This window comes from Crocuta crocuta, unplaced genomic scaffold (genome assembly GCF_008692635.1).
Source record: "Crocuta crocuta isolate KB4526 unplaced genomic scaffold, BGI_CrCroc_1.0 scaffold36, whole genome shotgun sequence".
Lineage (NCBI taxonomy): Eukaryota > Metazoa > Chordata > Mammalia > Carnivora > Hyaenidae > Crocuta > Crocuta crocuta.
In genome coordinates, this window is record NW_027532203.1 from 11,143,832 (window position 1) to 11,169,111 (window position 25,280).

At 39.3% G+C, this 25,280-nt stretch overlaps 1 protein-coding gene across 1 annotated transcript in view; it reads left to right on the forward strand.

The window, feature by feature from the left end:
- Positions 1-3,631: 3,631 nt before the first annotated feature.
- The window catches only part of CCDC68 (coiled-coil domain containing 68), a 44,834-nt gene continuing 23,185 nt past the window's right edge, over positions 3,632-25,280 (forward strand). The window contains exons 1-8 of the mRNA XM_077777679.1: positions 3,632-3,722; positions 8,315-8,413; positions 11,380-11,510; positions 12,593-12,679; positions 16,337-16,462; positions 17,867-17,992; positions 19,174-19,302; positions 24,541-24,623. Of these exons, the coding sequence (XP_077633805.1) occupies positions 11,394-11,510; positions 12,593-12,679; positions 16,337-16,462; positions 17,867-17,992; positions 19,174-19,302; positions 24,541-24,623 (668 nt within the window). The 5' untranslated portion in view covers positions 3,632-3,722; positions 8,315-8,413; positions 11,380-11,393. The remainder of the gene's footprint in view (positions 3,723-8,314; positions 8,414-11,379; positions 11,511-12,592; positions 12,680-16,336; positions 16,463-17,866; positions 17,993-19,173; positions 19,303-24,540; positions 24,624-25,280) is intronic.

Below are 25,280 nucleotides of genomic sequence, written 5' to 3' on the forward strand. Positions count from 1 at the left end.
TGACTTTTTGGACATTTCACACAAATGGGACCATACAATATATAGTTTTTCGCATCTGGTCTTCTTCACCTTGAACAGCGGTTTTGAGGTTCATACATGAGGTGTAACATGTATCAGTAGTTCGTTACTTTTTATTGCTAACTAATATTAATTCCGTGGTACGGTCAGTCCACATTTTGTTCACCAGTGGGTAGATATTTCTGCATTTACCTTTAAGTGGTAAGACAGATATTGTGGTCCAGCCTCCATGATAGCATAATGTGAAATAATTGATAGGATCCAACCTCTTATCTAAATTTATGAAAAATATATTCGTGGTATGGATCACCAGTAGTTTCTGTGTGTGACATAACTGTGATCTTTCTGTGATACTCCCACAAAAAGAGCAAATTGTAAACCCTGGGTGAATAAGAGAAAGCATCAATCATTCGGTATCCTAGGTCGGACTCAGAAGATGTTTCACTCTTTTTTTAAAAAAAAATTTTAATGTTTATTTTATTTTTGAGAGAGAGAGACAGAGACAGAGAGTGGCCCGGGGATAGGGGTGCAGAGGGAGAGGGAGACACAGAATCTGAAGCAGGCTCCAGGCACTGAGCTGTCAGCACAGAACCCAATGGGGGGCTTGAGCCACGAACTGCGAGATCACGACCTGAGCCAAAGTGGGACGCTGATCCCCCCAGGGGCACTGAAGATGTTTCACTCTTGACATTGATAATTTGCAGGGACTACATCTCCTCTGCTACTTGTTCTTCACAAATGATGCATTTAGAGTAGGTGAATTTTGATGCTTGTTTTACCTAACAGTGATAACTGAAGTACTCTCAAAAGCCTGAGTGCTTCCTAATAACATATTTTAGTGGCATACTTAACATAAAGCACATCAGAAATTTCCTACACTGCCAAAGCATTGACCTCTGGTTTCCCTCTCTTAGGAATCCAGAACTTTGAACAGCAAGCAGATGGGTCAGAGCAGTTCTCTTGTGCACCCCCACTCACCCTGCTTATGCAGGCAATGCATTCTCAGCAGGTTACGGTTGGCAATTTATGCTTAAAGATCCTCTTAGAAGGATTTCTCCGGTTGAGTAGCAACCCTTCTATACAAAGTTGGCAGATTCTGTGAAACTAAAGAGAAGACAGTATGTCTCGTCATGCCTGGAAGCTACTGCTGAAGTTACACTTTCCTATTGGGGAAAAAAGAGCATTAATGTAATTTAAAGGTCTATTTTATTGACAACCTAGAATGCAAAGGATTTTATTTTTAAAAGTCTAAAATTTGAAATCAAGATACTTTAGATTAAATAAGGTAGTTTTCCAAAGCTGAATGTGCTGAATGGAACTTTTTTTTTTTTTTTCTGCTTGAAATATCAGAACAACTTGCTGAAATCCCTGGGTGGGAACACTGTAGTTTTGATGATTTGTGATTGGATGAATTAATCAGTCTCCACTGGCAATCTCTTTTTTTTTTTTTAACTTTGTAAGGTTCAAAAATTTGTAGAACAAGTGCAGTTTTCTAGATTTCCACTGACAACGTCATTCCAAATGTCTCCTAAGACTCATATACCATTTATAAGAACCTGTCATCATTCTGCCCACTTTTATAGGCTCTGAAATTGGCGGGGACACATGTTCATCTTTTTAAATGTTTATTTACTTATTTTGAGAGAGAGAGAGCAATCAAGCAAACGTAAGCAGGGGAGGGGCAGAGAGAGAGAGGGAAAGAGAGAATCCCAAGCAGGCTCCACACTGTCTGTGCAGAGCCCGACATGAGCTGTGGGATCATGACCTGAGCCAAAATCAAGAGTCAGATGCTTAACCAGTTGAGCCACCCAGACGCCCCAGTAGTTCATTCTTCTGTATTGATGAGTAAAATTCAACCCGTGTATGAATATTTGAATTTTTCCCAGTGTTTGGCAAGTAGAAACACTTGTGCTTTTTGGAACATACACCTTCATTTCACTTGGGTAGATATCTGGAAGTGAGATTGCTGGGTTGTACAGTGTGCGCATGACTTTATAAGAAGTGATAAGTGTTGTCCGACATGGCTGCCCATTTTGTAAAGCCGTTGGCAACAGACAGGACTTCCAATGGCTCCACATCCTCACTCATATCCGAGATTTTCTGTCTTACCCTCCTCAGTGGATAGTTTTTTAAATGAAGTAAATTATGTTGAAGCCAAGCTATTCCAGGATGAGTTTCAGAAGCTAAAGATATTTTGCAGATTTCTGAGCCCTCTACTCATAAAACATTTTCTAAAGCCACAACAGAAATTTTCCGAAAGGGCGCTTTCCTTGTAAATTTACAAGTGACTAAGATACATATCATTAACATGTGCTGCTTTTCATTTTCTCTTCACTGTCAACTCATAAGTGGCTTTTGAGTTATTAACTGAGGTCAAAACAGAAAGAATAGTTGACTGGGGGTGGGTGGTGGAGGGTGGATAGTGAGGGGAGGAGAGCTGAGCCTAGACATTGACACTTCCAAGTGATGTCCTATAATCAAATGTCCTCAATAAGCTGTGGTCCGAACCCACCGTTTTTTACACCAGGAAGCCATACTGCCTCTGTTCGTGGAATAAATCTACTGGGACATCTGCTCTTGTTTCGGAAGGACACACTAGGGAGCTCACAGAAGGAGTAACTTGACTGTTACTTAGTACTACTATACTAACTTGGGCCCAAGAAATTAGGCTTAGAAATCCATTTGGAATTCAGCAGAAAGCAAGATAGTAAGTGGGATAGAGTCAGCAGACTTATGGCTTGAGATCCATGACCATCATTAACTAGCTGTTTTTGCTTAATCTTGTTCAGCCTCTTTTCCTTATCTGTAAAATGGGAATTATAACACCGAGGTGTTATTGAGGTGTTTGTGAGGATTATTAAAGGTGTTTGTGAGGATTATTAAAGGCAGCAAACTCTGGCCTGTATGTGGTAAGCACTCAGCAGACTCTGGTCCCTTCTCCCTAGTCTTCGCCAAATGGGAATGGATTCATGTGATTTGAACCTTTTGTAGTTTAGCTGCTATACTGGGCACTAGGTGAAATCTTCAGCTGTTTTCAAAATTTCAATTTACACCAATGAACCATGAAGATATGTTATTTCATTACAAAGATACCTGGATTTAAGGTCAGTTCATCTGGGCTCAGGTGGGGAGGTCAGCTTATGACCTTGAAAAACTTACATCACTTTTCTGTGACTTGGTTGCATTATATGTACATATATGCATGGATTTAAATGTAGCCACAGATCTATAGGTAACAGGTATAGCACAGTATATTGTAATGATTAATTTTGACAATAAATGGAAAATGATTTTTAGTAAATGGCAGTGTTTGTCAATTGCATTTATTTGTATATTGTATTTGGACCAATACTTCAATCCTATTTAAAAAAAGAGATAGCTTTTATTTCCTATCTAAGAGCTTTCTATAGCATGGGTCATGGTGTAGATATCTGTTTGTGTACACATGAGTATCACAAATGAATAAAATTAATTCTACTTTAAAAATTGTAGATTATTACTTGAAAACAATGTTATTATTACTTGAGCTCAGTGTTACCTTGTGTGTCTTTTGAAATACTGCCTGTTATTTTCAGGTAAACTGCACAGTCACCTGAGATTTAGCCAGCTGACACTGGATGTCACCATTGTGCTGTGTAATCTAGTTGCAGAACAGGTGTGTGTTTAATATTCAGGGCACGGTCAGTCTCGCCAAGAGCTTGGAGGTATGTGAGCTTTTTCCCCCTCATATAACCTAATTACCCTTGTTCGCTTTTATTGCAACTTACTTTTGCAGTCTCTAATATCTAAGCTCCAAACAATAGTGACCAAGAATGATGAAACAATGTTCAATATTGTTAGCTCAGAACTGAGAAACTGACAACTCAGAAACTGTGCTAAGACCAGTCAGGGCGCCTGGTTGCAAACCAATCAGTTAAGCGAATTGACCCTGGATCACAGAAGTTGAAAAGGAGTTTGTTGGTTTGGCAATGGAAGAATCCAGGGTGCTGGTGCTTCGTCAAAGATCAGGCTGTCACGAGAGTAAGATAGAGTCCTGGTACTGCCACTGGTCCCTTCCTGGAACCATCGGGACACCAAGCCGTGCTCTATGCCGGGCTCCTTCCCTTCCCAGGATAATTATGGGGCTTTCACTGCCTCCAGCTTCAACAAGCCCAAGGGCCAGTCCCCCTAGCGGCCTTTCCAGATGGGAGCCCTCAGGTGACTCACTTGCTCCAGCCCCAGGGAGTGAGGAAGGACAAGTTAGGGACCTTTCTGCAAAGACTCATACAGGTGGTGATTCCACATAATCTGGGGAGATTCAAGGGCTGGACCGTCAAAACATGCACGTATCCACATGGTGCTTCTCAGCACCCACAGAAGTGAGCTGAGGCTGCCGCTGTGCAGACAGCTGAATTTTACTGTCCCTTCTGTGCAAGGACCTGGAGTCAATGGCATACGCCCTGTGGCACACTTTGTCCCATGCTTTGCTACACCCCGCCTTTCCTTCAACCTTGGGAGAGCCAGACCAGCCAGAACTAGACCTGTTTGAAGTAGTTCAGGAGACACCTCCTTCAGTAAACTGGAAGTCTTAACAAGTTTCAGTATTAAAAAAAAAAAAAAAATCCCTGCTACATTGAAAGAAAAGAAAAAGTGGTGGCGCTCTACGCTGCTGCATACATTGTTCCGAGAACATCATTCCAAGCAACTTCCAGCCTCTTCTCTTGCTCCCCACTTTGCCTGGCATCCTCCTCTCCCAGGGGGCCACCCAAATTCAGTCCTTTGAGTCAAGTCTTTTGCTTAAATGCCGCCTCTTCAGATTGACCTTCCCTCGCCACTCACCCAAAACGGCGCCTCCTTCATTGTCACCCTTCTCTACTTTTCTCCATCACCCAGTCACCACCTCTCGTTACATTCCCTATGTAGTCACTGTTTCGTTCAATGTCCGTCTCCTCTCCATACTGAAAGTCCCAGGAACGCAGGGTGTCTGGTGCACCTCTGTGGTGGCCACAGCACGCGACACAGCTGTATTCTAATAAATATTAAATATATGAATGAATTGATCAAAAGTTAAATGAAGGAAAAAAATACCTTTGTTAGCATCTCTAGAGGGTAACCAGTACCCGTATTCATCTGTATTCATTTCCTGAGACTGCTCTGATGGAGCACCACAAGCTAAGGGCCTTAAACATAGTAATTTCTTGCCTCACTGTTGCAGAAGCTGGACGTCCAAGATCAAGGTGTTGGTCAGGTTGGGGTCTTCTGAGGCTGTGAGGAAGAGTCTGTTCTATGCTTTGCTTCTGGCTTCTGGTGGTTTGCTTGCGTTTTAGGTGTTCCTTGGTAAGCAGAAGCATCACCTTGTTCTCTATTTTCCACTTTATGTGGCATTCTCCTGCATGCATCTGTGTCTGAATTTTTATAAAAGCACAAGTCATGTTGGATGAGGGGCCCAGCCTACTCCAGTGTAACTTAATGCTAACTAATTACATCTTTAATAATCCTATTTCCTAATAAGTTTACATTCTAAGATAGTGGGGGTCAGGACTTCAACATAGGAATGGAGAGGGAGCAAAATTCAGCTCTGTAACAGTGCCTTATATGTGTTTATTGTATCATGGATAAGCCATTCTTATGTCGTTAAATAGAGAAGTAGGTTTCGTTACATTATCCTGGACGCTCACAGATATGTTGGCTGATCACACAAATTACAATTAGTGTGTATGAACTGCTTTATATATTGTAAACTATTTATTATATCTTAGCATAATCAGTTGGGGATGTTGATGAATTATTGATGTGTTATTGAGAAAGAACCAATACCATGGATTTGCTAATCTTAAAATCCCAGAAGCAGATTTTCCTTTATAGCGTTGCTCGGTCTGCAGACTGTTTAAAATATTACTCGGTTCTTCTCTAGCATTCAGACTGCTTAGCAACAGTCATTGTGGATAATGGATTCGTGTTTTATTTACTCATTGGACAAACACATACAAACCATTTATTATGTGCTAGGCACTGTTTTACGTGCCTGGAAAATCTTAACTCTCAAACTGCCTCATATTGTTTATTATTTCTATCATCATTCATTATTAATTTTATCTGAATTTAACTGCTAAGGAACCTGAGGCACAGAGAAGTTAAGAAACTTGCCCAAGGTCACCCAGCTGCCGAGTGGCCGTATAAACCTTTTCGTTGTAGAATGTTCTTTCTTCACAGAAAGTCTCTTGAAACAATTCGATGTGTGACAGAACAAAGCAGAACTGGTTTGGATCAAGTGAGAAAGGCAAAGCTCTGTCTACTTAGCACCTCCCCTTCCCCCTGGGAGCCCTACTCGAAAAGCCCTGATCTAGGAAATAACACCTCTTGGCGCGATGCCACTTGAAAGCTGACTTCAATCCTCTCCAGCATAAAACAAATAAAATTCTTTTCTCACTTTCATTAACTGATTGTGTTTTATTTTGAAAATTTTATCTGCCTAATCTACTCTTGGCAGAAATCAAATGCTAAGATGGATTTTCCCCAGGATGGTAATGCCATATGGCAATTTGGACTTGGCTGGATTAAGCTCCCCTTGGGTTTCTTTATACAAATCAAGGACACAAAGATTTCCTGAATCAAGGAAAGAAGTGGAATTTTATTTCATTTGAATAGAGTTGGATATAAACTTTGCACCCAGATAGGCATGAACTACCCCCTCTGTTACGGGCCGCATGTCTTCAGTGGTTATTAATAATATGAAATAATAAGAGCAACGATATTAACCGTTACTGTCCATTAATTAGTGCCTTCTGGAACCAGCAAATTAAAAAAAAACCCTCAAGGGTGCCTTGTGGCTCAGTTGATTAAGCAACTGACTCTTGATCTCTGCTCAGGTCATGATCTTATAGTTTGTGAGTTCGAGCCCCATGTCAGGCTCTGCACTGCTTGGAATTCTCTCCCCCTCTCTTTCTGCTCCTACCCCACTCATTCCCTTGCTCTCTCAAAATAAATAAATAAATAAACCTTAAAATAATTGCAAAAACCCCTCAGTTTTGCATCTGTAGGTGTTTTACCCCTATTTTACAGATACAGGTAAGTCGTGGCTAAAGTTTTATGTAATTTGTTTAAGGTGGCCCAACCAGTGAGTGGAGGAGGTACGATATTTTGAGAAATACCAATGATTAAGGAGCATAATTCCTTGATATCAAGAATAAAAGGCACAGAAGAGAGTGTGTTTAAGATATATAAAGTGGGGCCTAATGTGATTTTCAAATTATGAAAGACTGTGAGAATCTATCAGAACCCCTTCTGAGGAGTGATTAATTCCTGTGCTGAAATGCCCCTTATCGTTTGTTAATGTACACAGTGTGTAATATCTTAAAAAGAAAACAAAGAATGCAAATCCATCAAATAGGACCATAGATCGAGAGGGATTGAACTGGGGAACAAAACAAAACTCAGACCAAACCAATTATTCTGCTTGCCTCTATTTTCCCACAGATTTTGCTCCCATGCCCTGCTACACCCTCACCCAGGGGTCAGCAAACTTTTTCTGTAAAGGACCAGATCTTAAATATTTGAGACGTTGCTTACCACATATTTTCCCTGTCGCAACCACTCGACTCTGCAGTCATAGAGCCAAAGCAAGCCGCGTAGACAATGTATAAATGAATGGCTGTGATATCGGAAACCTTCATTTATGGACACAAAATTTGCACTTGATGAATTGTCATGTGTCACAAAATGTCCTTGTTTTGATTTTTGGTGTGTGTGCGTCTGTGTGTGTGTGTGTGTTTTGGACCATTAAAAAACTCTAAGACCACTGTTAGTTCCTAGTCTGTGCAAATATGTGGGAAGCCAGCCTGGGCTCACATGGTTTGCCGACCACCTCACAAGCCTGACTGTGCCCTTCTGCTTTGTAGACACACTGCTTCTTGTGTCTGTGGATGTTGCTTTTATTTCAAGTTTTATTTAAATGCCCTTTGAGACCAAGAACTTCATCCCAGAAGAGATGTCAGAGGACTAAGGACCAGAGACACCTCCACTCACGGGCTGCAAAAGAGACTTGCTGAATTGCAGCTGCCAAATCAACTTCAGGCGAAACAAATAGAAGCCATAGTGGCTGTCTAAGAGGATTTATAATAAAATGGACAGTTCTTGGCATACTCTGTCGATTTCATTGAAGATTAAAGGATAAACACAGGACTTGGAGTTATTCCAGCAGCTATCTGGTTTTAAAGTGACACTTGCAAATATTAAAATTCTTTGTACGCTCTAACAGCATAGGTCATTGCTAAATGTTAAATATTTTTCTTGTCGTTTTTTTCTTTTTTTTTCTCAGTAGGGAAGCCAACCTTAATGTGATGGAAACACCCTTGAACTCGGTGTCCAGAAGACAAAGGCTTGAGTTACAGCTCTGTTAGTTTTACTGTGACCCTGGGTAAGTTACCACCTATGGGAGTCTTGGCTTCCTTATCAGTAAAATGAGATGAATAATCCTACTTCACAGGACATTTCATTTTATTTATTTATTTATTTATTTATTTATTTATTTATTTANAAAATAGGCAGAGGAGTGTGCCCTTGCCCCACTTCAATGACTGCCTGCATTTTGCCGAATTTCTTTCATCTTTATCCCACCAGATTTTTTTCTACACTAGAACATTTTACAGCAATTCCAAATTAATGTTATTTTACCTGCAAATATTTCAGTATGTATGACTAACAGAAAAGATCTTTCAAAAGATCTTTCATAATTCTAATATCATACTTAGCAAAACTACAGTGATTCTTTAACATCATCTATTACCCAGTAGTGTTAAAGTTCCCCCATTTGTCTTAAAAATGTCTCTATGTGACTGATTTATTTGAATCAAGAGCCAAAGAAGATTCATATATTGCATTTGGTCACATGTTTCTTAAGAGTCTTAATTTATGGCAATTTTCCTTCTCTTCTCCCCCATCTTCCTTCATATAATTAATTTGTGGAAGGAAGTAGTTATTTTCCTGTAAAATTTCACATAATTTGGATTTGGCTGATTGTAACCTTCACTCTTGCAGAATCATTGAACATTTTCCTCTTATTCAGATACTCACTGTCCTTAGATATAGAGGCTTGATCAGATTCAAGTTCACTTTTTTTTTTTTAAGCATACTTCATAAGTGATGCTTTCTACTTGTGATTGTACCGCATCTAGAGGACAAAGTACCTGGTTTTCTCTTTCTACTTACGTTAAGATTGATTAGTGAGGTTCCCCAGATTAATGCATTCTTCATCAACCTCTCACCTAATGATTCTAGCACTGGTTGATAACTATTGTTTAGATCTATTACTTCCTAAGGGGTTGCAAAATGTAGTCTTCTAATTCTATCAGTCCATTTGGATTTATTAGTAGAAATAATTTTTTTCAAGTTTTTATTTACTTATTTTGAGAGAGAGAGGGAGAAAGAGAGAGAATCCCAAGCAGGCTCTGCACCAGCAGCTTGGAGCCTGACACAGGGCTTGAACCCACCAACCACAAGATCATGACCTGAGCCAAAACCAAGAGTCAGACACTTAACTGAGCCACCTAGGTGCCCCTCAAAATTCTTTATATGTTTTGATCCTTCAGTTATTCCTCTGTCAGCTTGATTTTTGTGTCTTATTTGAGTAATATTTGATCACTTTCTGCCTTCTGGTATAGCAAGATGTCTTGAACTCATCTTGTATATTTCTTGTCCTAGATTTAATCATTCAAGAAGCTGTGGTTTCTTTTTGTAGAAAATGGTACTGAGAGCACAGTGTGGGCACTGGGAGTATTAATTGCTTATATTTTTAATTTTTTGAGTGACTAAACCTAGAATATACATTTTTAAAGGAAGATAAATCATTATTTTATACACATAATTTCAGTTTGGAGTATAAGGTTTTTATAGAACATTTTTTCTGATTGTAGGACTTTTTTCCCTCAAAAATCTTAGTTTTTATGCTCAGAATCTTGGTTCCTAATGAGGTTAAGACAATGACTTTGTGGCTTTATTCTACATTATGTATTTATGTGCACATGCACATATATTAGTTTCAAAATAGCAATACCAATATTTACACTAACAATATTATTAGTGAGTGTAGTTGAAGATTGTTTTGTAATTTTTTTTCTGAGATTGAGAGAGTGGGGCAGGAGCAGAGAGAAAGGGGGGGGGAGAGAGAGAGAGAGAGAGGGAGAGAGAGAGAATCACAAGCAGGCTCCACACTGCCAGCACAGAGCCCAGTGCAAGGCTTGAACTCATGAACTGAGAGATCATGACATGAACTGAAATCAAGAGTCAGATGCTTAACCGAGTCAGATGTGCCACCCAGGTGCCCCAATTGTTTTGCAATTCTTTCTGTTCTTGGGGCATTTCCGGGATAAATAGTCCCTGGGGTTTGTTGTAAAGTCACTTCAAATAATTCATGTAGATACGTCACCAGTGTGATATACGGATATATTCATTTGTTTTATTTCTTATCTTGAAAGTTTTCATCTTCTTTTTAATCTAGTTTTATTTATATTTAGGTAAAATAATTACAATGTTCAATGTCAAATCTTAAATCACAGGTTTTCCCTTTTTATCCATCTCTCTCTTCTTTAGAAATTATAATGCTATATATCCTTTCTATCTCCTTTTCTGCACCATGCTTTTTTATTGAACAATGCATCCTAGGGATGACTCCATTGTAGTAGATAGTTTATTCAATCAGTTGTCTTTTTGTAGGTATTTGGGTTTTTCCTAATAATTTTCTATTATAAATAGTCTTCCCACAGATGACTTTCATAGGCTATTGAGAGTTAAATAAAGTATAATGTATAGTGTATATAAGCGATATACGCATATGGGTATATATGTGTATAAAGGACATACATATGTATATATCACTTATATACATATGTGTGTATAGATGTATATATCATTCACATAGATATATGTGTATATATGTATACATCACTTATAGATATTTATACATGTACATATCACTTATACATGTGATATATACATATGATTTTGTTGTAATATATTATTTTACTTCTACAATAATTTATTAAGCATTTACAGTATGCTAGAATATAACGATGAATAAAATGTGGTCCCTTCCCTATTCATGAGGTTTTACAGTCCCATATGATATAGAATGAAAAGAAATATTTTACATATTTCCTTCTCAGATAATTTAATTTTTACACTTCTAATCAATGAATGCTTCAGCTGGTATTGTTTTATGTTAAATTAATTACTGGATTTATGGATGTATACAGATATCAATAATTTATAATACTTTCTGCTATATTTCATGACAAGGCTAATCTAGAACTTCCTTTAAGTTATGAACCATATTATATCATATCACCAGAGCAGTTAGTTTTGTCTAACTGATGTATGTTTTCCTAGAGCCAGAATTCACAATGACAACAGCAACTGTGACCACAAAAGTTCCCCCAGTGGGTAAAATAGAAGATAATTCTGCCTGGTATGAATCCACATCAGCTCACGTCATTGAAGAGACCGAATATGTGAAAAAGGTATGCGGGTGCTGGAAACCATATCACCATGAGATGATTTTTTTAAATGAAATCTACTGTGGATTAGTGGAGTTTGTTTCTCCCTCCATAGAACATGTGAGGACTCGGCTGGCAAAGGACAGTCTCGATCTCTGAAATTTCAACATGTTTGGTAACTTCTCTTGAGGATCCGAACCTCTGTTCCCACACGTGGAGTAAAATTGAATAGTGGGCCAGAAGGGTTCAGAATACCTGTCAGCACTTATTTTGCCCCTCACTATTCACCTCTGCACTTCTTACTGTTTTATATCATTTCTCAGGTGTTTCATGAGAGCTGATACTATGTTCCCAAGAGATGTTTGTGTGTTTTGCTGGGTTTCTGTCTCTCTTGACCTGGTTGCTTTCCACAGCTCAGGCTTGCTGTCTGTCCCTCAAGTACTGCATGTTGGCAACATGTGAAATCTGATGAGAATCCCATGATAATGGCTGACAAAACTATATATTTTTAAGAATTATTTCTTAGAACAGATGGAAAAATTTGGACAGAGATGGTTTGTAACTTATTCAGATCAATTAATTCATCTTTGAGTGTGTTGCACTTCTATAGGTCACTAAGACATGGGCTTATATTTCATGCATAAAGTTGTATGATCTTCTCTTAGTAATTATTCTGTAGTAATTACGAAATAGTAATTATTCTCCAGTAATTACTAGCTAGTAATTATTTTGTAGTAATTACTAGCTAGGAATTATTTTGTAGTGATTACTAAATAGTAATTGTTTTATAGTAATTACTAAACAGTAAATTAGGACTAAATTACTACATAGAAAAAATAGAACTAAATAGTATTAATACTAATTACTAAATAGTAATTATTTTATAGTATAACATTCATTTAGGTTATATTTTAGGTTTGACTGAGAAAGAATTATAAAGACCAAATGCTCATTTTCTGCAATATTAGTTTAAATGCAAGTCAGGTTGATGGTAGTTATCTAGGTCTTACTTTCTAGATAAATCAGGTATACTGTAGCTGGTATAAACAAAAAAAGTATTTAGCATTAAATGCCTTTGAAAAAAATAGAATATTGTTTTCTCCTAGATCCGAACCACTTTGGAAAAGATCCGAAATCAAATTTTTAAAGACGAAGGAGGACATAACAGCACAAATCACAAACTAGAAACAAAGGTAATGAATTTATTCACATGTACCACTTTATTCCTTCAGTAAAGAAATGTAAAACAGTATAAACTTAGTTTAAATAACTTTGTAAGATGACTATTAAATGATTCTTGGAAGCTTTCAATGATGAATGTTACATATTTTGTCAGTATCTGAAGACATTAATGGGCATTTGTATGAAATATTTAACTGCAGATGTTATTAGTAGCATCAGGTTGCAATGACTGGACCTTACTTGAATATTTTAAATGGGGCTTACTTATCTAAAGTACACGAGACGATGTCAGACCAGCCAGGATATATGGCAGCAACATTTCCAAAAGACTGACAGAGGGACAAGCTTTTAGGTTCACCTTGGTCACACCAGTGGACACAGAGTTGAAGCTGTTAGGCCATTTGGTCGAGTGATTAGACAATTGATAAGCTTAAGTGCACCCTTTCCCTTGTGACTGGCGTTATATGCTTAACATCAAGCTATCTATCCTTAGCCTTGTCTGGATTATGCCAGGTTAGAGCTCATCGGAGCCACGTGCCCCTCATCAATGTCAGTGTTGCTCACTATGTAGTATGATCACAGACAAAGCAGAACATAGGGTATGAGACATAAACATAGTTCCCTTTATCATCCTCTGCCTCCCAAACTAACACAACCCAGCCCCAAACATTTTCTTAAATTAAGTGCTCAGAACCTGGAAAAAAAGGTTTGTGAAGGACAGATAGAAAATTCCATTTTGGTTATACTGGGTTTTTTATTAGACCTCGCAGTAGAGGTTTCTAATGGGTCCTGGATATCTGATTCTGAGTTTGAAGGTAAAGGTCTGGGCCAGAAGATCTGGGAGATCACCGAGCATGTGAGTGTAGATAGAAATAACAGAAAATTTGACCATTGAGTTCTGAGCTAGCCAACACTCAAGAAGGAGGAAAAGGAGAAGGATCACATCAGGCTGGGAAAAGAAGCCAGTGAGCTAGAAGGAAAAACAGGACAGGGTGGAGGCACTGAAGACAAGTGAAAAAGGTTTCAGAAAGTGGGGAGGTGTCACTGTGTCAAATGGTGCCTTTGGGCTAAGTAAATTTAGGACTCAACCTTGACCATTGGCTATAACAATGGGGAGTTGTTGGTGACCTTGGTAGGAGTAGTTTCTTAGGAATGGAGATGAATTGTGCTGCCAGTGTGTCTGCCTTGGTCATCTCAAACCTCAGGTCATCAGACAAGTACCAGTATCTAAGTAGTCGCCCCTCTCCCCTGCAATATCTGAACAATGTCCATGTAGGAATTTAGCCATAACCGTCTAGGGCTTTGTTGCTCTCAAAGTGGGGGCTGTAGTCCCAGCAGCAGCAGCAGTATCAGGGAGCTCCTTAGAGGATTTTTTAAAATGTTTATTTATTTTTGAGAGAGAGAAAATGGGGGAAGGGCAAAAAGTGGGGGAGACCCAGAATCTGAAGCAGGTTCCAGACTCTTGAGCTGTTAGCAGAGAGCTTGACATGGGGCTTGAACTCAGACCACGAGAAAATGACCTGAGCTGAAGTCAGTAGCTTAATTGACTGAGCCACTTAGGTGCCCCTGGTGAGCTCCTTAGAAATGCAGCATCTTGACTCCTCCCCAGATCTCTTGAATCAGAATCTGCATTTTAATCAGATCTCTCACCGAGTGATTCATATGCACATTAAAGTTTGAGGGGCACTGACCTTTGCAAGTATCTGCTGCTGCCAGCAATCTACCATCTACCAGAGTCTTCCCTTCGAATATTCTTTAACAAATTAGAAAACAAAATAACCCCTACTCTATATAGAGTAAGAGTATATAGTAGGGCCTGGAATAGAAAACAAAACCATGACAGAATTGTGGTGACCATATTTCGTGTGTGTGTGTGTGTGTGTGTGTGTGTGTGTGTATGTTTAAAACACTATGTTCTTTTTTTTTTAAGTTTATTTATTCATTTTGAGAGAGACAAAGATAGCACTGGTGGGGGAGGGGCAGACAGAGAAAGAGATGGAGAATCCCAAACAGGCTCCTCGCTGTCAGCAGGGAGCCCAACGTGGGGCTTGATCTCACAAAACCATGAGATCATGACCTGAGCCAAAACCAGGTGTCAGACACTCAACCAACTGAGCCACCCAGGTACCCTTTCTTTTTTGTTTTTTAAATTTCTGTAAATGTAGCCCATATTTTGTATTGGAAAGAATATTGGCTTTGTTAAACAAACTTGGTTCTCATTCTGTTTCTGGTAGTTACTTTAGGTATAACCTTGGACTTCATAGTGAAACTCTCATCTGTATAGTGGACATAGTGCCTTCTAGTGTTTTAAGCATTCAGACAAAGGGGCATTTACAAAACATCTAAAAGATTACCTGGCACACGATAGATGCTTACTAAAAATAGAAGTTATTATTTTATAATTGTATAATTGTAGGGTATGTAAAATTGTATAATTCCTTAGCTGTCTCGAAATAATTTGGAAGAGCAGAAAGCATAGGATGGATACTCAAGAGGCTGTATCGTGAGCTCTCCCACATACCTACTATGTAAACTTGGGCTCAGTACCTCATTTTTCCTATCTGTAAAACTGATGTAATTGAGCTAGATGGTTTGAGATTCCTTTTCCACTTCCACATGTCTTGATTCCAGATGAAATTTATTTTACGCTCTAAGTATATTTTCAATGGGCTAGAGTTTACTTGGAGTTACACAGGCAGTAACATTCAGTTCCGCCATCTCTGAAAATGTAATATGTGGTGATTGCAGTGAGGCATCATAGAACATTGACTATTATGTATTGTAACTATTAAGTCTGATTATGTGAGCTTGTAATATAATGTAAGCAAAATGCATTTATGTCTACAACTTAGATTAAAAAAAGAAAAAATAAAAAAGACCTATTTAGGATACTATTTAGTTCCTAAAAAGGACTTAAAGATATATTTAAAACTGTAGGAAAGGGTGTGTGGGTGGCTCAGTGGATGGCTCAGTCAGTTAAGCGTCTGACTCTTGATTTCAGCTCAGGTCATGATCTCATGGTTTGTGAGTTCAAGCCCCACATCGGGCTCTGCACAGACAGTGTGGAGCTGGCTTGGGATTCTCTCCCTCTCTCTCTGCCCCTCGCTGCGCTCTCTCTCAAAATAAATAAATAAACTTTAAAAAAAGAACTTAAAGCTTAAGAAATACAAAACGTATAAAAGACGTACTTCTACCTCCTTTTAATACAAGAATCTAATCAAATTTGAGCAAATATAGAGGCCAACTGCTTCAATTAGAATTCTTCATTGATATTTGAGGGGCACCTGGGTGGCTCAGTCGGTTAAGCATCTGAAGCATCCAACTTCTGTTCAGGTCATGATCTCATGGTTCGTGGGTTTGAGCCCCGTGTCACTCTCTGTGCTGACAACTAGCTCAGAGCCTGGAGCCCATTTCAGATTCTGTATCTCCCTCTCTCTCTGCCCCTCCCCTGCTCATGCTGTCTCTCTCTCTCTCTCTCTCTCAAAAATTAAAAAAAAAAAAATTTAAAAAAAAGAATTCATTGATATTTGAAATTCGAAAGATTTATTTTATTTGTGCTGACCTGAATAGTTTTTGGCAGCTGGAATAGTGAACAGCAATTGTTGCTGTCAAAGTTTGCAAAGGAAAGAGATAGCGAGGATTCTGATTTTCATGTTTGCTCGTTTCAGCACTGTCCAGCTATTCACAATGGCTCTGGTTCTTGTGGTGCTTTGGATCTGCTCATGGAAAAGACAAAAGGAGAAGACTTGAAGCTCTTAGAAATGAACAAAGAGAATGAAGTCTTGAAAATCAAGGTATGGCTTGATTAGGAGAAATTTCTAAATTTTTGTATTTTTGAGGCTTTGAGACAATAAGATAGTGTCATGGATATGTGAGAGCAGACAGACATCGTATATATCCGTAGATCCACAAGAATGCTCACCTGATGTAGAGAAACACCTTTCCATTTCATAAATTAAATCTCAGTGCTTTATTCTGGAGACTCCTTTTACTATTGAAAAGCTCTTACAAAAGTTCAATGGATATAAAGTTCCAGTTGTGCAAGCGGAAGCCATTCTAGAGATATGGTGTACAAAACTATACTTTGTGGTTAATACAGTGCCATATACTTGAATAGGTCTCATGCGCAGTGTTCGTACTGAATGATTTTTTAAAGTCTTTCATGTTTAATAAATATTAATTAAAACACTCAGAGTCAAATGTCTCATTATTTTATTTAATTAATCCATGTTGAATTCTTTACTTATTTATTTATTTTGGTGTATTATGTATGCAGTCCTGGTCTTTGTGGGTAAATCTTTATGGCCATTCTTGTTTATTTCTTTAGGTTAAATCCTTTTTTAAAAATTTTTTGTAATGTTTTTATTTATTTCTGAGAGAGAAAGTGTGAGGAGGGGAAGGTCAGAGAGAGAGAGGGAGATACAAAATCTGAAGCAGGCTCCAGGCTCTGAGCTGTCAGCACAGAGCCCAGCACGGGGCTCGAACCCATGAACTGTGAGACCATGACCTGAGCCGAAGTCAGAAGCTTAACCGACTGAGCCACCGAGGCACCCCTCTTTAAGTTAAATCCTTGAGAGATTTGTGACACTTTAGCTTTATTGCCCTTAATACTTCCTTCTTGTCCCACTGCTATTTTAGGAAAATACATATTTTAGGACTGTAGTGGACATCAGTGATGAAATGCCGGTAAATAAGTGTATAAGCAGATAAGACGGTGTGGCACTCGTGGAAGGGTGTGTGGTCTGTCAGTGCAGGCTGGTGACTGTGGAGCTGTGCTGTGGCTTGGCCAGTGCAAATCCTTCTGTGTGACAGCTTCTCGTTTTACGTTTTCCTCTTACCAGATAAGAGCGCCTATACTCCTAGCCATTGTCTGGAAGGGTGCAAATGGTAGAGTTACAAACTTTTTCTTAAAGTTTATTTAGAGAGAGAGAGTAGCATGTGTGAGCATAGAAGGAGCAGAGAGAGAGAGGGAGAGAATCTAAGCAGGCTCTGTGTTCAGCGTGGAGCCCAATTCACTCAGGGCTTGATCTCATGACCCTCAGATCATGACCTAAACCAAAACCAAGAGTCAGATGAGTAACCGACTGAGCAACCCAGGAGCCCCCAGCCTTTCTGTTTTTAATTGCCTGCCAAACCGTTCTGCCTTTAACCCTTTTTATTGTAAATGTCAAAACATACACCGTGACCTCTTTTCCTAGCTGGAAGCATCCAGGGAAGCAGGAGCGGCGGCTCTGAGAAACGTGGCTCAGAGATTATTTGAAATCTACCAAACGGAGTCTGAAGAAGTCAGAAAGAAGCATGAGGATGATAAACAGTTACTCAAGGTACTGAGCCAGCAGCTTGTTCACTGGAGAATTACCACCCCAGAGTGTGTGTGTGTGTGTGTGTGTGTGTGTGTGTGTGTATGTGTGTGTGAGTCCACGCCTCTCTTTTGGGGTTAGACATGAAAAAAGCAATGGCCTTGAGACTCTAGCAGGCCTTGGGCAGGACAGGATGCCCGTCTTCTATACTGGTCTCCCCACACCCCTGGTTAGTCTGGCGGCCGCATGTTGTTGAGCTGCTGTGTTGCCACCTTTGCCCAGAGCCTTCTGGAACACAGGTGGGAGGAGGCTGTGCCACCCTGTCTAGAAGTCGTGACTGTCCTGGGTGACACTGGCCAGTGACTCCTCTTGTGGTTCTGATTAAAAATAAAACATATTTTACTTGAATGTACATGATTTTGTTTTATTTTTTAAGTTTACTTATTTATTTTGAGAGACAGCGCCAGCGTAGGACAGGCAGAGAGAGAGGGAGTGGGGCGGAGAATCCCAAGTAGGCTTGGCACTGTCAGTACAGAGCCCAATGTGGGGCTGGAACCCATGATCTGTGAGATCATGACCTGAGCCAAAAAACCAAGAGTGAGACACTCAACTGACTGAGCCACCCAGGCTCCCCTGTAAGATTTTATTTTTGTTGTAGATAAGTTTCATTGAGAACAAGTCAAAAATTTCACTTTTCTTACATTAGTATCTCTCTTTTTTTTTTTAAATTTTTTAATGTTTTATTTATTTATGAGAGAGTGAGAGACACAGCATGAGCAGGGTAGGGTCAGAAAGAAAGGGAGATACAGAATCTGAAACAGGCTCCAGGCTCTGAGCTGGCTGCCAGCGCAGAGCCAGACGCGGGGCTTGAACCCACAAACCGTGAGATCATGACCTGAGACGAAGTCGGACGCTTAACCGACTGAGCCACCCAGGCGCCCCAGTATCTCTCTTTCTTATACCAGTTTGGGTAGCATGCTTAATGGGAACAAATGTAACCCTTCTAGTATATCATTAAATCTACTTTGGTTTCTTGCTGTTGTAGCCCATCAGATTTATTTTGAAGGAAACACTAAATTGGAAAGGGTAATTTGAATCAAGTGTGAACTATTGAATTTTTTTGGCTACTCAAAATTATACTGGGAGATAATATCTGTATAAATTTAATAAAAACAATCATTTGACAATTGTCTTTCTGACCAAAGGTTAACAAACTTGAAAAGGAACAACAATTGAAACAACATGTTGAAAATCTGAATCAAGTTGCTGAAAAGCTTGAAGAAAAACATCATCAAATCACAGAGTTGGAGAACCTTGTACAGAGGATGGAAAAGGTAAGCCCTGGAGAATTAAAGGGATTCTTCCTGACAGGGTTGGGGGAGAGAATGGAAGAAAATAACACTAAAATAAATAAGATTTTAAGTGAAAGTACTCTTTGCAACTGCTAAGACTTTAGAAAGTACTCAATAAGGTTCATTTCTCCCCGTACACACTTAATATGATTTCTACTCTCATGACTGCAGTCATATCCTTGTTACTTTCTCTCTTGAATGTACGTACAGCTTAGACAGGGGAAGCAGGGGAGGCTGTGAATGGAAGCAATATGGATGATCACAAAGTCCACTTATTCCAAGTAACAATACAATGGATCGCTGTAATCATAGCATTTTATGTATTAGACTCAGTGAAGTATCCATTTTTTGGCCATCTGAGTTCACTTTAGGATTGTAAATTTCTATGGCTGCATTACAACAGATAGAATTCACATTAAGGAAAGACATTCTGGGGCTCCTGACTGGCTCAGTTCACTGAGCATCCAGTTTCCACTGAGGCTGTGATCTCACGGTTCAGTTTGTGAATTCTTGCTCATATCAGGCTCTCTGCTGTTAAGGCATAGGCCACTTCAGATCCTCTGTCTCCCTCTCTGCTGCCCCTCCCCCATGATTCCTCTCTTCAAAAGGAAGGAAGGAAGGAAGGAAGGAAGGAAGGAAGGAAGGAAGGAAGGAAGGAAGGAAGGAAGGAAGGGAGAGAGAGAAAAAAAAGAAACAAAGAAAGAAAAAAAGAAAGAGAGAGAGAGAAAGAAAAGAAAGAAACAAAGGAAGAAAGGAAGGAAGGAAGGAAAGACATTCTGTAGGAATTGGAACTTCCATAAGAGATAATTTAGGGAAGAGTAGTGGCTGAACAAAAATTGTTAAAAATTTTATACAATATGCCCGTGAGTGGCTGGCACTCTATAAATAAACAAAAGGTGAGCATATAAATTTAATTATGGATTCCTTAGAATTTAGAATACAAAGCAAAGAATACTGGGTTTTTAGTAGCAAAACAAACCAATAGAAAATTGGGCTCTCTGAAACAGAAGTTTTACTTAAAAATAAAATCTTAAGGAAAAAAGAATATAGGTTTTGACTTCTAGTAAATATTGCTCAATAAAGTTTTACATTTATTATAATAATTCCCTGGTTTGCCTTTTCTTTTCTCAGCCTTGTTCTGTTTTATGTCTGCTTGAGTTGATGTCATTTGTGAACTGCCACTTCAAAAGAATCACATTTCAATATTCAGGTTTCTGGCCAAAGGAAATTTGATTACTTTTTACATATTCCCCAAGAATTTAATTTATAACACTGGGTTTGGTTGAACTTGTAATCTCAATGAAGGTCCTGTGAGGCAATCACAAAAAATCAAATAAGCCCATATTTAACTGAATCTAGTAATACTAATATATAGCTCATCTGCCTCGTGGGGTGGGTTACTGAATATTTTACTGTAACCAGATACCTTGGGCTAGAATGTTCTCAAGCAGCTGGTTGGAGGCAGTATGACAGCTTCTAGTGATAATATTTTGAACAAACTAACATTTGGATGAATAGTTTGTAGCATTAGAATATTTATCCTGTAATAAATAGTTCAGCAAACTAATCACAAAGAATGTTTGCACTTAGGAAAGGAAGACAATTCTGGAATGCAAATAGAGCTGATTAACCAGCTTTCATTTAAATTTAGACTTGTGATCACCTCAAACCCAGTAACACTGGGTAAGGTTCAGTGGCCAGCTGTCAGTCTCAGAAAATTAACAAAAGGACAGCAAAGTATAATTTCTATATCCTACAAACCCTGTGAAATCTGTACTGGATGTGAGTGCATCTCAGAATTCTGGGTTATATTCACTTGACTGTTTATTCAACAAATATATGAGCACTTACCATGTAATAGTCAGAGCTAGAGGTTAGATATCTATCTGTGAATGAACCAGATATAGTATCTTTGCAGAGACTGTAGTGTAGTATATCTGGATTGTGTGGGAGTCAAGGAACTTCCCATATCTCTCTTCATTCATTCTCCTAGGGTTCCCTAGGGACGCAGACACCCCTATTGAGGGTGGGGGAATGTACTCCAGAATAAAGTTCTGGATTGGCTTAAATACTGGCAGACAGTTCTGAGAGTGAAAACCTACCATTTATCTGGATATTGCCCCATAATGATGGTCTGTCTTTAGGTGCTCTGTGATGGAGTAAGTGGACAGGATGACCATGGTTCATGGTCATGCAGTAGCCTTCTAGAATATTCTAGATCAGTGATTTCCTAGAATGGAGCCTATTGGAATCTCGGAGAGGTAGAGATAGTTGAGGATGGAGCAGAAGGGTAATGTGCAAGAGTTTTTAAAAAACATATTTAGTTTAAAGACATGTTATATTTGTAAAACAAACAAGTGGATAAGTAAAACTTCTTTATAAGAAACAAAGCTTGGCAACGTCTTCTTGGTTTAAGGTTACAGAGAATGCAGGCTGTGATGAAGGGTTCCTCAGGTGTGTGTGTGGGGGGGGAGGTGTCAGAATGAGAAGAGACAAAGCTCTAGATTTTTGTGTCAATAAGGTAAAGACATGAGTTTGAAAAGGAAAAGGAAATGAAAATTAAAAATGAACGCCCACAACAAAGGTTGATAAATATTGCCCTGGTAGTGGGTGGCCCCTGGAGAAGGATTCATTTTCTACTCACTTGAACAAGCCACTGCTCCAGTAAATAGCCATTAGTGGTATGAGGGCTGGTAATGAGCACATTACTTAAAACCTTCACCATCTGCCCCACTTTAATCAGAAATGCAGTGAGAATGAATTCCATAAACACAGTGATAAGCCAGCAAAAACGCCCAATAAGAGCATTTTAATACGGCATATGTTCCTTTCACTAGCAGTGCAATTCTATTGCAACATATTTGTTTTCCAGTGTCATTGATTTAGCTCTATTAGAATGTTAGAGCTCAAAGGTGCTTTTGAGACTACCTAGTTCCTCATCACCATGTTATAAACGAGGACAGTGGGAACAAGGAACGATTTCCACTGTCCTCCAGTTACCAGTCCAAAATGCTTTCCATTATGCCCCTGTCTTCTCTAGCATCAGATAAAAATGATATACTCGGTTCCTAAATCATTTAGATGTTAACATATGGCAATTATTTAAATTGGTGTCTACTCCACTTTGATCAATAGGGCGAGGGAACTCTTGAGCTCTGCAGAGGTACCGTTTTTTGGGGAAGAGTGGATTGCCCACTGGGTGGTGCTGTGAACTCTTTTCCTTTTCCAGAAGACACTGTCCCTGAGACAAAGAGCTAGCCAGTGTGGTGTGATTTTCTGTGCTGTTAGAGAGGAAGCATTAAGAGCCAAAGCTACATGCTGGAGCCCTGGCCACTGCACAACGTTTGCTTGTCCAGTTGCCTTGTCTGCTTGAAGCTGGTAATGAAAGTCCGTTCACTGAGAGTAAGTCCCTTAGGAAGAATGTTTGTTAAACACCGTTTCCGTCCCCACAAAGTCAAAATATATTATCAACGGTGTGTTTCTTTGATGACCCAAGTATCGCAATAAGATTACGAGGCATATTTGTGATCCCTCAAAAATAATTTGAACACAACTAGGGTGACACAAGGAAAATTTCCACATGTGACAGGAATGCTACAGGAAAAATGAGAAAATGTTAATGTAAATTTAAAAAATAATAGCACATCAGATATGAAGCATTTGGCACCTTCGAATTATTATAAATTGAGGTCATAATACATGTCTGAAAAGCACGTGGGCCTTTCACGTGTAATATCTCCAATTATCTCAACATTTCAATATAGGTAGTAGTGTCCCCATTTTAGGCATGTTCAGAAAGTTATGACTCAAAAAAAAAAAAAAACCATGACTCAAACAAATATAGGATGAATATATGTCAGATGTTTTACTCAACTCATTCATTAATAAGGGAACCAATACGATGGTAAAGCTGGCTTAAATAAAAGATTTTGAGAAACCGGCTATTGAACGCGTTTTGAAAAAAGGAAGATAGAATTGGATTACTAGGTTAGATACAGAACAGGTTAATATTCTTTGAGGCAATTAAACCATAATGTGTGGGCTTATCTTTTCTACCAGGCAGAAATCTGCAAATGAACATGCAACTTCACAGAGTCGGGGCTCTAATCAAATCATAAGCAATAAAATCATAAACACAGGGAAATTCTCCATGAGAATTGGGTCAGGTTATTAAACAATGACCCAGTATGACATTAAAATCATATGTTGTTTTGATTTTCAAGTTTTGGATAATTTTTTCTAACAGATGGGGCCCAGAAAGGTTAAAGCCTTGGCAAAAATTACCTAGTCACATGTAACCAGGTCAGTCTGTGTCCAACGAGATAGCGACATTTTTGCTCTACAACACTGCCTTGGATTTTACCCATGTAAATATTGTAGCAGGAACCGTTTTAAGCAGCATTGTAAAGTGTCAACACATGTCTTACCGTTCAGTATAAAAAAGAACACAGTTGTCCCAGCTGGGTTTTTCATGGACTTGTGATATTCCTTTTGAGTGGAAAGGGTTTGGCTCAATAATAGCATTAAGGTATTTCTTTAGATTTTTCTTTCTCAATGTCAACATTTCTCCTGTATTCTAACTAGAAAGTGACCTCATCACCTGTGGCTTTGATCCTTCACTAAGAATTCATTTACTACTTTTCTACCTTCTGACAGATGCCCCGTGAGCAGGTAGGGCTATGAAGATAAGGTCAATACTGTCCTTGGATCCTAACGACTCAGTTTCACGTAGGAGAAGCAGGTGGAAGGGAGGCCAACGCAAAGAGAGAGATGAGCTGGCAGTTTGCACTCAGGGTGGGCTGGGGGGAGGCAGGAGGTTTACTGAGCTGGGAACGCTTCGGTAACGGGCTGGAGAAGGAGCAAACAGTCTCCAGGCAAATGAGGAGAGAAAAGACAACCAGTCTTGACTTGTCACTGAGCCACTTGCAAACCACACAGGAAAATGCCTAGCTAGTCCTCCGTGGAGTCGGTTATAACAGCTAAAATTGGCTCTGTAGCTCAAAACATATTTCTAATATTATAGGAAGTGTCTTTTGTGAACAGTTTACAAGAATGACTTAGCGTGCACACACATACACACACACACACAGAAATAAAATTGTATCTTATTTTCTCCTAGGAAAAGANAGAAGTGTCTTTTGTGAACAGTTTGCAAGAATGACTTAGCGCGCACATACATACACACACACAGAAATAAAATTGTATCTTATTTTCTCCTAGGAAAAGAGAACACTGCTAGAAAAAAAACTGTCTTTGGAAAACAAGCTGATGCAACTCAAATCCAACGCTACATGTGCTAAAAGGTTTGCAGATTTCCCTCCTATTAAAGCAGTTCCTGATCTCTTTCCTCTCTGCTGGCCCACTGGCCAGTGGACAGAAGGCTCCTACCTTCTAAGGAGACGGGAAGACTGAACGTGCAGGATGAAGGGAGAATGCTTAACATTAGGCCTGTGCCTCCCTCCCCCCCACAGGGGAATCAGGGAGGGGCAGGGTTCCCTGGAGGTCCAGGGAAACTGGCGAATGAGCCTCTTCCCTCCCTGTTTACCCTGGGTGCTAGCGAGGCTCTTGTTGAGGTCTTCATTCCCCCTGATGTTTCGGATTGTGTTAATGGGTCTCTGCTATAGCTGCCATCAAATAGGCGAGCCCACAGGTGGAATGGTAAGATCGGTTTGTGGTGCTCCCCAGCCTTGTAGAGAATGAAGGAACTCTGAATGTATTCTTAGCTCTTCGGATTGATTTACAAATACTAGTGATTCACAAGTTCTTACAGTCCTTGGTATGGGGGTGACGTGGATCATGGATATCACCCAACTGCTGCATTATTTCACTGCTGATAGAAAAATTCTCTGGAACATCATGTGGTAACTGACAACCTATAAAATTGCCTCACATTTCCTTCCCTTCCTTTCCCCTCCTCTCCCCTTACCCTCCCCTCCCCTCCCTTCCCCTTCCCTCTTTCC